The 16,663-nt window shown below is 38.5% G+C and overlaps 1 protein-coding gene across 9 annotated transcripts in view; it reads right to left on the reverse strand.

Moving 5' to 3' along the window:
• Positions 1–2,985: 2,985 nt before the first annotated feature.
• The window catches only part of DYDC1 (DPY30 domain containing 1), a 32,255-nt gene continuing 18,577 nt past the window's right edge, over positions 2,986–16,663 (reverse strand). For 8 of the 9 annotated variants that reach the window (XM_044942370.2, XM_044942366.2, XM_044942367.2 and 5 more), the window contains 2 exons: positions 16,379–16,480; positions 2,986–3,112 (listed from right to left, as the gene is read on the reverse strand). In XM_044942370.2, the coding sequence (XP_044798305.2) occupies positions 3,026–3,112; positions 16,379–16,480 (189 nt within the window). In that variant the 3' untranslated portion in view covers positions 2,986–3,025. Of the gene's footprint in view, positions 3,113–12,387; positions 12,567–16,378; positions 16,481–16,663 lie in introns of those variants that run through there. The other variant, XM_045165590.1, reaches the window with a different exon arrangement.

Genomic DNA, 16,663 nt, shown 5'->3' on the forward strand with positions numbered 1-16,663 from the left:
AGTGAAAGTGAAGTCGCTCAGTAGTGTCCAACCCTCAGCGACCCCATGGACTGAAGCCTTCCAGGCTCCTCCATCCATGGGACTTTCCAGGCAGGAGTACTGGAGTGGGGTGCCATTGTCTTCTCCGAACAGAGTGCCTAGGGGGCAAAATTTAAGAGCCAGGCATTCTCAGGTTCCTGTAATTACAGAGTTTGCACTTAAACTTTTATCACATTTGCCTCACCCTGGCCCTGCCCTGTAACTAGTGATGTCTCTTTGATACAGATTGAGAATAAAAGAATCTAAACTGATGAATCAATGAATGAATCAATGGTGTGTAAGAACTTTGGGTGATAACTATTCATCTTTGTTGGAAATGAGATTGGAGATGATATATATATAGTGCAATCACGTGAGACAGGAAAAGAAGTTTGCTAAACAGTTTCTAGCAATATAATAACACCCAGGAAGATAAAGGCTCCCTAATTCTTACATAAATAAGATGCTGCTGTATCTGAATATAACACCCGGATTTATTTATTGCAGTCAAGCTGTGAGAAATCTGAGGATGAAGTCAATAGAAGAGAATAACAGAGCCAAGACAAGGGATGTAGAGCCCCGATCGGTCATACTTGGGGCCTGCATTTCTTGTGGAGATGACTAGTTATCTGATCCTTGAAGCCAGCTGAACTGGGGTTTTAAGTTATTTCAGCCAAAACAAGACTAATATGGCATCATTTCCCAGGATGGAGTAATGTGTGTAGAAGAATACCCAGGTTACCTCTGCACCACCCTCCTCTCTTGCTTCTTCCAAGAGGAGGATGAGTGGGTCTGGTGTAAAGGCCCCAGGCCCACCTTGGACTTACAGCTCTTGCTCCTCAATGTCTTAGCCATACAAACCAACCAAAGACCCTCTGTGCTTTCATCTCCCCCTGAGAAGCCAACAGACCTGGCTCTCCACCTGACACAGACAGAACTGCAGCTCCCCGGCTGCTTTTCTTGAGACTAACCAGGAGGAATGAAACACTCTGTTTTGGCCCGGTGTTCAGAGGGCACTCTGATGAAATTAACATCTGTGAAGTCGATTCTTTGGCCCCTTATGCCTGGTTTCAAACAGGATAAGAGAAATAAGTCATTAGGTACATTCAGGACCCCTAAAGTCCTCAGAAAATAATCACACTAAACTTCATAAAATTAAGAAAGATGAGTATAGCAAAGGAACAGTTTTTCATGAGAAAAAGTCTATAGGGTTTGATCTTTGGCTTCAAGCCAGACTGGTGTAAAAGGGACAGGTCTTGCACATGAAACAGAACCAGGACAAAATACCTGAAACAATACATTTCAAGACAGCGATGGCTGAGCAGCAAGGGACAGTAATCACTGAGAAATGAGGAAAAAGTATTCTCTACTACAGTGAGGGAGGGGGATGTATATGAAGCCTGGTGTCTCCTTGACTGAAGGAAAAGGAACTGAAAGCACAGGGGAACCTACAGAGGGTCCTCTTTGGGTCTTCAGCTGGGTAATAAATGCCTGTGTAAGAGGAAATGACACAAAGCTAAAGAAGGAACCCCCTGAAATGATTAGACAGCATGGCTCAAAAAGACTCAGGAAAAAGTTCTCTTCCTGTCAATCACACATCAATAAAATGGTTTTACTATATGCAAAAAGAATGTGAAAAAGAATGAATATATGTGTATGTAAAACTGAATCACTTGACTGTACACCTAAAACTAACACAAATTGTAAATCAACTATACTCCAATAAAATCGAGACTATTGCCTTAGCTGCAGGGCAAAATTAGACCAAGACTGAATGCTCCCTTGGTCCCAATTTACAAAGCTTCTTAAAACTAAGACCTGAAAAGATATCAAACTATTTCCAAGTAACTTAATTGCACCTAGGTAAAAAGCTCGAAAATATTTACTGTAGGAATAAAAATGCTCAACATTCAAGAAGACAAAATTCACATAAAAAGTTACCAAGCAAAGAAGAAAAATAACCTATATAAGGAAAAAATAAATCAAAATTGCCCCAATGCAATGACAGAATTAGTAACATTAGTAACATTAATGCAATCATTCTAATTGTCTCCTATACATTTTAGAAGCTAGAGGAAAGAATGAACATATTAAGTAGAGGATGGATGATATTATAAAAATAATAAATATAAATGCTAAATATACCAGACAGGATTAACAGTAGATATCGCAGAGAAAAAAAAAATCTTTAGCAACAGAAACTTTCAAAACTGAAACATGGAGAGGCAAAAAAACAGAAAGAAGAGAATTACAACATCAGTGAGCTCAGTTCACCCTTAGAAGATAGTGAAAGAATACTTAAGAAATAAAGACTAAAACTTTTTTCAAATTTAATAAAAACCTAAGCCAAGAAATTCAAATAAACCTAAGGCGTACAAAACATGAAGGAAAGTACACCAAGGCACATCAAAATCAAATTGTTCAAAACCAGTAATAAAGATAAAATATTAAAATTAGAGAAAATAGACATATTACATAAGAACAGCTAAGGGTGATATTAGACCTCTTATCAAAAACAAAGCAAATGAGAAAAGAGCAAGAAATCATCCTTAAAATACTGAAAGAGAAAAAACTATCAACTAACAATTTTAAAAGCAGTGGAAAACTGTTTCAAAGACAAATGTTAAAATCCAGAAAACATTTATATACAAAATTCAAAGGCTTACATCTCATATCATTTACATGATAGATGATTATAGATTTCATTTAATGTTAGAAAGAAATGTACCATTTTGGCCTATCTCACTTGGATGCCTAAGAACAAAAATAAACAATTTTAAAATAAAGGTAAAATAATGATCTCCAAAAATAAAGATCTCTAAAAATAAAGATCTCCAAAAATCCTCTTCTCCATAAAAACAGTAACAATACTGGTATAAACTGTCAAAACCAACTTTTCAGAACTCTTAAAATTAACCAAAGACTGGCAAAAATTCAGGGAATGTTCATTCAAGAAAAATAGCTGAATCTCAAGAATAGCATGAACCTTGTGGCTACTTACCTTTCTCTATTCCCATTCCCTTACTCCCAAGTCTATGGTAGTCTTGAAAACCAACAGAGCTTTCATGTTGAAACCATGGTGAAAATCAATGACCTATTAGCCAAAAAAAAGGCAGAATCAGGATGGAACTTATCTAAAGGCCAATTCCCAGAAAATAGTCATTATTTGACTTGTTTGGAAGTTCCATGGAAAATCCCACTTGAAAAACTATATTTGACATGACTCAAAGTTCACCTATTGCAAACAAAAAATCAGCACCAACTTTTTTTAACATCATGGCTGACTGATACAGTGATAATGACTGGGACAAAGAACAAGATGATCAAAAACTTGAGTCAAAAAGCTTAAGAAAGAGATTCCGTAGGGACTATTAAGAGTTCTGGGATATTGCTAGAAATTGAGAAGGCTACATGTTTGCTGGGTTGCATGCCTAAGGCTATATATACAGTTAAGAAAGACCCAAGAAGACCCTAAGCTCTCATCTCTGGCTGAACTGGAGGAGGCTCAACACAATCGGAAAGTGAAGGTTAAAGCAGAGCTGTAAACTACATACCTAAGCATTGAATGCACGCCACAACAAAGTCTGGAAGATTTATTGGTTTCGAACATCTAAAGAAACCTCTGTCAAATCAAAGGCTGACTAAGCAACCCAACCAGACTTCAATGACCACATATGACAAAACATACAGATATTATAAAATAAATTCAGAAAAGTTACCAAACAAAAAAATAACAACAAGAAGAACAAACAGCAATAATAAATTCTGGGGAAAGGGTAGAATCTGTTTTCCAGAATTGTCAATACATATGTTTTGAAATACCCAATTTTCAAAAAATTGCAAGGTATTCAAAGAAACAAGAAAGTATGGCCCATATTCAGAAAAAGAAAGGATTATTAGAAATTGTCTCTAAGGAAAAGTCAAGCATAGGATTTATTAGACAAAACCTTAAATCAACTATTTTAAATATGTTCAAAGAGCTAAAATAAACCATAAAAACTAAAGAAAATATAGAAATTCTGGAGTTGAAAAATAGTGACTAGAATGAAAAATTCATATGAGGAATGCAATAGCAGAATTGAGCTGGCAGAAGAATAAATCAGTATTATGGAGATAGGTCAATTGACATTATTCACTCTGAGACAAAGAAAGAAAAAAAGTATAAAATAACAAAGCCTGAAAGACAAATAGAACACCATCAATTATACAAACATGTGCATAAAGGAATTACAGAAAGAAAAAGAAGCTAAAATAATATTTGAAGAAATAATGGTCCCAAACTTCCCGAATTTTATAGAAAAATATTAAACCACAAATCCAAGAAACCCCAGTGTACTCCAGGTAGGATAAACTCAAAGAGATGCATATTGAGGGAAATCATAACCAATCTATCCAAAGATAAGGACTGAATCTTGGGAGCAGCAACAGAGAAGCAACTTATCACATACAAGGGATGCTCAATGAAATTAACAGCTAATTCCTCATCAGAAACCTTGGAGGCTAGAAGGCAGTGGGATTACGTATTCAAAGTGCTGAAAGAAAACACTGATAATAACTCTATATCCAACAAAACCATCCTTCAGAAATCAATGAGAAATTAAAACAAAGCTAACAGAATTCATTGCTAGCAGACTTGCTCTGCAAGAAATACTAAAGAGAATTCTTCAGGCAGAAATGAAACTGGACAGTAATTTGAATTCCCATGAAGAAATAATGAACATTTATACCCATAATTATGTATTTTTTGTTTGTAACTTTTTCTCCTATATTATTTAAAAGCAACAATTAAAAATCTGTGTTAATGGGCATACAAATTTGAAAGTGTTATTTCTATGACAATGATAGTACAAAAGAGGAGGGGGAAAATAGAGCTATGTAGAAGCAGCTTCTGTAAATAAATAAAATTAAGCAGGCATTATTCTAAACCAGAGTATTATTCATTTACATATTTCTTTTAAAGGACAGTGTCTTCAATAAATGGTGTTGGAAAAACTGGATAGCCACATGCAAAAGAATGAAACCACTATCTTACACCACTTACAAAAATTAACTCAAAATTATTAAAGACCCTAAATCATAAAACTCCTAGAAGAGAACATAGGTGGTAAGCTCTTTGACATCATTCTGGTGATTATTTTTTAAATTTGACATCCAACTGAAGGCAACAAAACCAGAAATAAACAAGTGAGACTATGTCAAACTAAAAAGCTTCTGCATGGCAAAAGAAACCATCAACAAAATGAAAAGGCAACCTACCAAATGGGAAAGAATATTTGAAAAATCACATATCTGCTAAGAATTCATACAATTCAATATCAAAAAAAATTTAAAAATAGGCAGGGGATCCAAATAGACATTTTTTCAAAGACGCACAGATGGCTAACATGAAAAGGTGCTCAACATTACTAATCATCATGGAATGCAAATAAAAACCACAAAGAGATAGCACTTCATACCCACTAGAATGACTTCTATCAAAAAACACAAGAAATAGCAAGTATTGGGGAGGATGTAAAGAAAATGAGTCCCCAGTACACTCTTTTGGGAATTGTAAATTGGTGTAGCCACTATGAAAAATAGTATAGGGTTCCTCAAAAAAATAAAGTAAAACTATATAATCCAGCAATTCCACTTCTGGGTATTTATCAAAGAAAAATAATACACTAACTCAAAAATATATATGCACCCCATAAAGGATTATAAGGATTGTATGTTAACTCTATGCCAAATTAGATAACTTGGGTGAAATGAACAGACTCCTAGAAAGACATAAACTATAAAAACTGACTCAAAAAGAAACAGAAATACTGGAAGTAAAGAGAATGAATTAGTAATCAATAGCTTCCAACAAAGAAAAGTATAGATCTAGAAGGCTTTATATGTGAATTCTATCAATTAAAAAAATTCTACCAATTAAAGAATAATTAATACCAATCTTTCATAAACTCTTCCGAGAACAAAAGAAAAAGGAATGCTTCCTTACTTATTTTCTGAAACCAGTATTAAACTGATACCAAAGCGAAGGACAACACAAGAAAACTATAGACCAGTATCTGTTTTGAATATGGATACAGATATCCTTAACTAATTCCCAGTAAATTGGCCCTAGAAAAACATAAAAAGGATCATATCATGATAAAAACATTTAACACATAATGAATACATGGAATTTTTCAATTGATAAAAAAAAAACTATAAAACACCCCAGTCACATAATACTTACTTGTGAAAGATGGAAAGCTTTTCCCCTAAAATCAGGAACAAAACAAGGATGCCTGCTTTCAACACTTCTATTTAGTGTTATACTGAAAGTTCTGGCCAGAGCAATTGAGGGAATAGAAAAAGAATAAAAAGGTACACAAATTGGAAAGGAAGAAGAAAAATTATCTCTCTTTGTAAATGACATGATCTTGTGCATAAAAAATTCTAAGCAATCACAAAAAGAAAAAACTACTAGAGCTAATACATAAATTCAACAAAATTTCAGGATATAAGACCAATAAACAAAACCAATTGCATTTCAGTACATAAGTAATGAACAATGTAAAAGAGAGATCAATAAAATAATTTAATTTATAATAGCATTAATAATACTTAGGAATAAATATAACCAAGAAGGCCTGTGTGCTGAAAAATACAAAACATTTTTGACAGAAATGAGGAAAACTTAAATAGAAAAACATCTTGTGTTTGTGAATTGGAAGACTTAACACTGTTAAGATGGCCATATTTCCCAAACCTTTCTAAGGAGTCAATCAAATCCCCATCAAAATCCCAGTGTCCTCCCTTACAAAAATGAAAAAGACAATCCTCAAATTCATATGCAATGTCAAGGGGGCCTAATAGCCAAAACATTGAAAAAGAACAAAGTTGGAGGGCTCACACTTTTCAATTTCAAAACTCATAAAAATTACAAAGCTACAATAGTCAAAAGAGGGTATCACTGGGACAAAAACAGTAATATAAATTGATTGAATAGCATGGAGAGTCCATAATGTATGTATGTATGGAGAGTCCACAATGTATGTAAACCCATACATATACATTATCTTAATTGATTTCAACAGAGTGCCAAGACCTTTCAATGAAGAAAGAACAGTCTCTTCAATGAACGGTGCTGGGATAACGGAATAGACAAATGCAAAAGAAGGAAGTCTTCATATTATGTATAAAATTAACTTGAAATGGATTAAAGATCCAAATAAAAGTTAAAATTATGAAACTTTTCAAAGAAACCATGGGTGTAAACCTTTACGACCTTGGATTTGGCAATAATTTCTTAGATATGACATCAAAAGCACAAGTAACAGAAGAAAAAATAGATGAACTGGACTTTTTGAAAATGAAATCTTTGGAGGCTTAAAAGACACTATCAGGAGAGTGAGAGAATGGGAGAAAGTATTTGCAAATTATACAACCAATAAGGGTCTAGAATCCAGAAAATATATTTTTCTAAAAAAAAAAAAGCTTAAAACTACAAAAAAAATAATAAAAAAATAAAAACAGCCAAAGGACTTGAATGAACATCTCTCCAAAAACATAAATATGACCAACAAGCACATGTAAAGATGCTTAGCTATTAAGTAATTAGGGAAATACAAACCAAACCACAATGACATACGACTTTACAACCATTAGGATAGCCACACACACAAAAAGAAAATGGTAAATATCAAGTGTAAGTGGGGATGATACATTGTTGGTAGGAATGTAAAATGGTGTAGCTGCAGTGGAAAGTAGCTTGGAGGTTCCTCAAAAACTTCAACATAGAATTACTGTATGACTCACTCCGAGGTATAGACTCAAAAGAACTGAAAACCCATGTCCAAATAAAAGTTTGAATACACAAGTTGATAGCAACATTATGCACAAGAGCCCAAAGGCAGAAATCATCCTAGTGTCCATGGATTGACAAATGGGTAAGTGTGGTATATATCAAAGCAGTAAGTTATCATTCGGTGACAAAAAATGTTCTGATATATGGTACAACTTAGATGAACTTTGAAGACATTATGGAGGTGACAGAAGCCAGGCCATGTATTCCATTTATTTGAAGTTTCCAGAACCGGTAAATTCATAGAAACCTACTCAGTGGTTGGGAGGGGTTGGGAGGGGGAGGAATGGGGAGGGATTACTTAATGGGTGTGTCGTCTCCAGCTTTGATAAGACATCCTGGAACCAGACAGCGAGGATGGCGGCATGATATCAAGTACAGCGATAGCTGACTTTATTTATGGCCACTGAACTATACACTTTAAAATGGTAAAATGGTAAATTTCATGTTATGTGCATCTTACCACAATAAAAAGTAAAACATATACTTAAAAAATCTAATTCTTTATGAACATTGAGCTATACAAACAATTGTTTCAGATCTTTAAAAAAAAAAAAAATTACTTTCAATTTTCTTGTCCCTATCCAGAATCCAAATAGTGAATTGACAGAAAATACTGACTTTGATAGAGAAGGAAATGGCAACCCACTGCAGTATTCTTGCCTGGAAAATTCCATGGACAGAGGAACCTGGTGGGCTACAGTCCATGGGGTCGCAAAGAGTCAGCCACGACTGAGCACATCAGCAGCACTGACTTTGAGGCCCAAAAAAGGCCCAGTCCAAGTCAGCTCTGTCACTTATCAACTGTTTAAAATGAGGCAAAGCCCCTCTCTTCGTGCCTCAGTTTCTTCATCTGCAGACTAGTGAATAAGATCAATTAAGCAGGGTCCTGAGTAGTGGCAATACCATACATAAGGAATAAAGGAGCTTACTCACTTACCCAGGTGATGATAATGAAAAATAACTAATGGGTTGAAAGACACTGCTAAATCAAAGAAGTACCATGAGCCCATAATGATAATCAATTAAAAGAAATGCAGGAAAAAGTGCCACTATTCATAGCTACTTGAATTCCTTACTTTTAAGGTTAGTAATTAAGGGAAAAGAAACATTGATCTCTTTTTCGGAAAAATTACTTTTGGGGGTAACCAAATGATTCTCAGTAATTATGAAAAACTTTTCAGAAGAATGCTGGACATAAATGTAAAAGGAAAATAGAATTAACAATGAATTTAACAAACTCCAATGCAAAGTTTGATTTGGATAAAAATTAGCAACTAATATTAAAATGATTAGGATTGGATGGTCATATTGTAACCATACAAATTACTTCAGAGTTGCAAGAGGGGCCACAGAAGACTGGAGGCACAGACTATCATCACCCTAACCCAACAGTTATTCTTAACTATACTGATGGTGGATCAGATGCTGTGTTTTCTGACATTATACAGAAAAATTAGATTCAGTTCAGTCGCTCAGTCGTGTCCGACTCTTTGCGACCCCATGAATCGCAGCACACCAGGCCTCCCTGTCCATCACCAACTCCCGGAGTTCACTCAGACTCCATCGAGTCAGTGATGCCATCCAGCCATCTCTTCCTCTGTCATCCCCTTCTCCTCCTGCCCCCAATCCCTCCCAGCATCAGGGTCTTTTCCAATGAGTCAACTTTTTGCACGAGGTGGCCAAAGTATTGGAGTTTCAGCTTCAGCATCAATCCTTCCAATGAACACCCAGGCCTGATCTCCTTTAGGATGGACTGGTTGGATCTCCTTGCAGTCCAAGGGATTCTCAAGAGATTAGTAGTTGCCTAGAGTTGAGGGGGAAGGATCTGGGTGTCATGACCACCAAACCAGACAGTTTCTTCTTGGGGTGATGAAAATGTTCTAAAACTGATTGTGGTGATGGTTGTACAGACCAGTGAACGCACTAAGAACCAACGAATTGTAAATTGTAAAAGGGTGATTGTGAATTTTATCTCAATAAAGCTGTTATGTCCCAAAAATATATACAGCTGGATAAGTCATCTTCAATCCCAACAAAATTAAAAAATATAGCATCTACAGAGCAGAAAACTGAATTGGAGAAAAATTAGGTATCCAGAAGTATCAAACACAAATGAACAATAGAGAGCTTAAAGAAAAAACACATTGGGGGAAAAAGTACTGAAAAGTATCTTCTTTCTCTATTTTAGCTGAAAATAAACACTTACATTGTACCAAAATTGTGCGGCACAGTGACCACAAAAGTTCCAAGAATTTAAAAATGTTTAAAAATCACTGCTCAAGCATCATAATATTAAACCAAAATTTTAATAAAAGTGTAGTTTTAAAAACTGCTATGTCTCAGAAGTTAACCTGTAACTTCAGCCTTAAATTGAGCTGAACAGTGAACTTCATACTTGGCTATTCAAGATTCAACCAAAACGTCTATTTAACTGCATGATGCCACTTAACATGTGGAATCTAAAAAACTACAACAAACTAGTGAGTAAAGCAAAAAGAAGCAGAAACCTAGAGTTTATGTTTAGATCCTTTATGACTCTCCTTTCTTTCATTTCTTCCTTCTCTTTGCCTTCCACTAAGAACCAGATCAGGAGGAAAACCTAGAATACTTCAACCAAAACAAGATCTTATCTAGCTACTTAAAAGTACACCAGAACAGGAGGCATCCCCACCCCACCCTTTCTTGTCACTGTTTAGCCTTTGCTACCCCATGGACTGTGAGGCCCACCAGGCTTCTCTGTCGATGCAGGAGATGCGGGCTTCATTCCTGGGTTGGGAAGATCCCTGAAGAACTGACAACCCACTCCAGTATTCTTGCCTGGGAAATCTAATGGACAGAGGACCCCATCCTTTGGGTAGGTCTAAAGTAAGTCTTGCTGCCATTAGCAAGAAACTCTGAGACTCAGATTCAAACTCAGCATAAGTGTCTGCCCGAGGATGACAGCCTTGCCCTAGTCCCAGTGGGCATCTGCTGTATCTGTGAGTCATCTCCTGGTGGAGATGGAAGACTCTTCCCTTGCACCCTGATCACCAGCTGAATCCTCCTGAGGGCTCTCTCCCCAGACAAAGGTTGAACACCTTTCATCTCCTTTCTTATCCCATTCTACCTTCTTCCTCTTATGCCAAGCTCTAGCTGGGGACTCTTCACACAAGACCACCCCCTAGCCCAGAGCCACAAAGCTTCACCTTGTAACTAACACTCTTGAGTGCTGACTAACACTCAGAAACTCTTGCTGCCAAATCCCAGGGCCAGACTGCACTCTTTGGGGAGTGGCATGGGCTGACCGAGTCCAAGGTGCCCTCTGAGCCTGTCTTTCCACACCTAGCCCTCCTTGATGGTGCCACACTGGTTGAGGCCGAGGCTTGAAGGACACTCTCCTGCTGCCTTCAACACTTCTGCCTGGGTGCAGTGAACACAGGTCATCCATATGTGGGGGCAGAGTGCCTGGCAGCCTGATTGACAGAGAAGTTATCGATGGCTCCAGGGCACCTGGAACTTTTTTCTCAAAAAAAAAAAAAAATAGTACAGAACTGGACTTCCCTGGTGGTACAGTGGTTGAGAATTCACCTGCAGATGCAAAGGACACAGGTTTGATCTCTGGTCCAGGAAGATTCCACATGCTACAGGGCAGCTAAGACCCTGCATCACAACTACCGAAGCCCGTTCACGTAGAACCTGCGCTCCTCCACAGGAGAAACCACAGCAATGAGAAGCCCGCGCACCACGATGGAAAGTGGCCCCGCTTACTACAACAGAAAGCCACCCGTGGGCAGCAGTGAACACCCAGCGCAGCCCCAAATTCTTTAAGTTTTAAAAAAAGTACAGAACTGATATAACGTTTCTCTTCAATGAAATCTGTATTCTTTCCCATAATTTTTTTCCTTTTTTCTTTTCCCATTTAAGCCATTAGGTTGTTCTCTTCTCATTGTGTCAGAAAAGGTATATTATAATTAAAACTAGAATTTTTTTTTTTTTTAGAAGAAGCCTCTTCTTGGCATAAACATAGATCTGGAAAAATTTCTTATAAAAGCAAATTTCTCCCTAAAGTTCAAAGCCAGCCCTGAAACTTAAGAGGCCAAGAGTGCAGTCAGGGTCCACAGACTGCCCAGCACCCACTGAAGGAAGAGAGATCTTCCCTTCAACAGCAGCACATCGTCCCTCTGCCCAAAGATTGTTCCAAAAGAAACAAAGCTTCCCTATCCAGGGACTCGGCATCCCTCCCCACCCCAGCCACATCAATAAGCATGGCTTAAGTGGAACTGCAAAGCATCAGTTCCCAGCAAACTGGGGAAGTCTTTGCAGTGCACTCCCAGGAGGACATCATCATATCTAAAGCATGTTGAATGTTCCTGAGCCCTACAGAGTGGCAGCCTCTTTCACTTCTCACAGACCAGTAACTTTCACCTCAGGCAATCTTGTTACACTCTTTTCAGCTGGTCTCCCACTTGCTCCTTTTGGCTGCTTTGGGAAAAGTTCTCTCCTGTTCTCTCAATGACGTCATACACGTAGCCAGTTACATTAAGAAAGCAATATTTTAAGGCCACACTTGAAACTCATTTATAAAGCTGTGGTTAGAGGGAGGAAAAGCAGAGTACAAGTTTGGAGGGAAAAAAATACAACCGGAGACCTCCTATTTTGAAACTTGAAACAAGAAGAAAAATGTATTGTTCTTTGGTTGAGTCTACAAATCTTGATCAATGTTTAATGCAACCTAAAAACAAAATAAAAAGTAAATATGCTTTAATACAATTATAAATTTTAATTAATACAATTATTAATTATATGCTTTTGTATTAAAATTAATTAAAATTAATTGTAGCATATTATATTAAAATATGCTTTAATACAATTAGAAATTTTATTATTTTATTTTTACTTTAAATGTGTTTTTGTTTTTTTTTTGTTTTTTTTTTTTACTTTACAATATTGTATTGGTTTTGCTGTACATCAACATGAATCCGCCACGGGTGTACACGTGTTTCCCATTCTGAACCCCCCTCCCACCTCCCTCCCTGTACCATCCCTCTGGGTCATCCCAGTGCACCAGCCCCAAGCATCCTGTATCCTGCATCAATTAGAAATTTTAATTAATACAATTAGAAAAACAATTTTCCTTGGAAGAAAAGCTATGACCAACCTGCTGCTGCTGCTGCTGCTGCTAAGTTGCTTCAGTCATGTCCGACTCTGTGCGACCCCATAGACGGCAGCCCACCAGCCTCCCCCGTCCCTGGGATTCTCCAGGCAAGAACACTGGAGTGGGTTGCCATTTCCTTCTCCAATGCATGAAAGTGAAAAGTGAAAGTGAAGCCACTCAGTCATGTCCGACTCTTAGCGACCCCATGGACTGCAGCCTACCAGGCTCCTCTGTCCATGGGAGTTTCCAGGCAAGAGTACTGGAGTGGGGGGCCATTGCCTTCTCCATGACCAACCTAGAGAGCATATTAAAAAACAGAGACATTACTTTGCCAACAAAGGTCCATCTAGTCAAAGCTATGGTTTTTCCAGTAGTCATGTATGGATGTGAGAGTGGGACTATAAAGAAAGCTGAGTGCTGAAGAATTGATGCTTTTGAACTGTGGTGTTGGAGAAGACTCTTGAGAGTCCCTTGGACTGCAAGGAGATCCAACCAGTCAATCCTAAAGAAAATCAGTCCTGAATATTCATTGGAAGGACTGACGCTGAAACTGAAACTCCAATACTCTGGCCACCTGATGCGAAGAACTGACTCATTAGAAAAGACCCTGAAGCTGGGAAAGATTGAAGGCAGGAGAAGGGGACAACAGAGGATGAGATGATTGGATGGCATCACTGACTCAATGGACATGAGTTTGAGCAAGCTCTGGGAGTTGGTGATGGACACACAAGCCTGGTGTGCTGCTGTCCATGGGGTCACAAAGAGTCGGACACAACTGAGTAAGTGAACCAACTAAATACAATTAGAACTGTGAAATGTACAAGCTACACAAACTTAGAGCTTAGGTAACATCTATGTGACTATGTAAATGAAGTTTTTTTGATAGTTTTGGATTATTTCACATAAAATCCACATTCAACATAATAATAATATAATTGTATTCTCAATGTATTTATTAACCCATCCTTTCTTCTACTTCTCTTGCTATTCTCTTATTATTGTCTGTATCCTTCTTGCAGATTCCTGTACCCATCCCTTAGATGTTGAAATTTCTCATGGTTTCACCTGAGAGGGTTTCCCAGGTGGTTCAATGGTAAATAATCCACCTGCCAATGCAAGAGATACAGCTTTGATTCCTGGGTTGGGAAGACCCCCTGGAGAAGGAAACAGCAACCCACTCCAATATTCTTGCCTGGGAAATCCCCTGGACAGAGGAACCTCGTGGGCTATGGTCCATGAAGTCAGAAAAGAATTGGACAAGACTTAGCAACTAAACACACACACATACACACACACACACTTCACTCTGAGACCCCTCCTTCACATTCTGCATTCTCTCTTGAGCATCTGACTCACTCTCCTAGCTTCACTCAGTATATATGACTCAAGTCCTCTTTCCTGCCTGGACTTCTCTCCTGTCCTCCAGACCCACCTGCATATCTCACAGTGACCTGGAACTCAACATGTCCACAATTGAAGCCATTGTTTCCACAAAACCTACTTTCTCTTCATATGTTCCTCAATTCAACAAACGGTAAAGTTCAAAAAATGGTGACGAGTCTAGTTGTCCAAGGCAGAAATCTGGGCTTCATCCTTGATTTCTTTCTCCCCCTTATCCTCCCAGCTAATAGTGAATCCACTCAGCTGTCCCCATCTGTGCTGTGTGCATCCTGGTCCTATTCACCTTGCACCTGAATGACTATGATAATTTCCTAAGTTGTCCGCTGTTCCCACTCCCACCCACTCAGATCTTCTCTCCACCTTCTAAAAACACATATCTAATCCTCACGTATACCCTTTTGATGACTTTTATTGCACCTAAGTCCAAAATCCCTAACATGACACACAGAGCCTAGTATGATCTTGCCTGTACCCACCTCTCCAACCTTCAAATCACTTCCTTCTAGCTCCATGCAACTCAAACCAAAATATTGGACTATTCCAGTTCCTTGAAAGCATCTTGCTCTATCTGCTAGACTTATCTCAGGTTAATTCTTTAAATGTCATTTCCTGCATAAGACTCACCCAGGCTAGGTCAGGTTTCCCTGCTCTGTCCTCTCAGTGAACTTTCCCCACCAGCCCATGGATCCCAAAGGGCAGAAACCCAATCTGTTTTGCTCTCTGGTATTTTCTAGCTCCCTGCATAGAACTGAACCAGAGCAGCCATTTAAGAAAAATGTATCCACTGACTGATTAGAACCAAATTCACCCAGCTGCACTTTCTGAACAGCTCTTAAAACACCATTTACTATTTTCAGTCATCAATGCTATCTCTCCGTAGATTACAATAGCCCCCGGTGGGTCTTCTCAAACCTACCACTCCATTTTCTTCTACACGCTATAGCCAGATGGCCTTCCTAAGACGCAGCTCTGAGTATGTTGACCTCCACTGCCTTTAGGATAAAATATATATGTCTGAGCACAAATTCAGGTCCTTTAGTGGTCTGGCCCCTGATTTCTCCACTGTCCCAGCTCTGATCTCTCCCTGCCTCCCATTCCCTCTCTCTTCACCCTGAGCTGGGTCTTGATACTTTCTGTGCTCCCAGACTCCCACCTCACCACTGACTGACAAAGTTGACTTTCTCCATGAAGCTTTCCCTGATCCAGGGTCTTCAGCCAGGCAGCTGTTCTACTTTGTCAGTGCCCACTGATGCAGGTGACTCACTGCAGCCTCTTTCAGGGCAGTCCTGGGTTACAGCTGCTGATGGCATCGGATATCAACAGCTCCTCCTCTCGCTCTCAAAGCATGCTGCTTTAGAGGACAAATTACCTGGCCACTCTAACACTGACAATTACTTGCTTGTCCAGTTGTTTGTTTCTTTCCTAGACAAGGTCAGAACGACCTGTTTTGGCCATAAAAGCACTGGGCACAATATGTGTGCACAGGAAACACTGTATGATTATTAAATAAGCCAACGTACATAAATACTGTAAAAACACGCACTCTCATCAGGTTATTCACTTGGCTCCATGGTTTACTACTGAGAACCAAAATATCGGCCCCCAAAATTTAAAGATTATGTATTTTATCACATGATTTTAAATATACGTTTTGAAAAGATTTTGAAATTTTCAAAGCCTCGCTTCCGAACAACCGTATCACGCTCTGCGCAGGAGGGCACACTGCTCATTCCACATTAACACCAGCTACCTCCCCATCGGCGCCCACACTTCTGTGTGGAGCCAGACAAGTGCCTGCCCTCACGCTCAGGCCAGCAGCAGACTGCACAGAACACCAATTAGAAACAGTTGGCACCCAGAAAACGGATTTCTTTCTGTGAAGCGAAAGACAGATATTGCCATCCAACCCTGGCCTGAGAGACACTGGGCTTTCCCAAGTAAAACAAGAAACTCTGCTGTTCACAAAACACTTTCCTAAGGATACTCACGTCAGAGAGCATTGGTTCGTCGAGTTCTTCCACTCTGCTCAAGTTTGGGGCCCCATATCGATCACTAATTTCAGCCAGTGTTTTGCCTGAGTCGGCTCCATCCTATAATCATATGATCATAAATGAATCATATAATTCATTTTCACTTTCAAATGACTCTGAGATTAATACATTAATTTGCTTTCAGTTCTGCTAAGGTATTTCTGAATTACAACATCAAAATTCAACACTGTCAGTTAATAGAATGAACCAATACCTATTAATGACAAGAGAATTCTAAAAACA

Source organism: Bubalus bubalis, chromosome 4 (assembly GCF_019923935.1).
Source record: "Bubalus bubalis isolate 160015118507 breed Murrah chromosome 4, NDDB_SH_1, whole genome shotgun sequence".
NCBI lineage: Eukaryota > Metazoa > Chordata > Mammalia > Artiodactyla > Bovidae > Bubalus > Bubalus bubalis.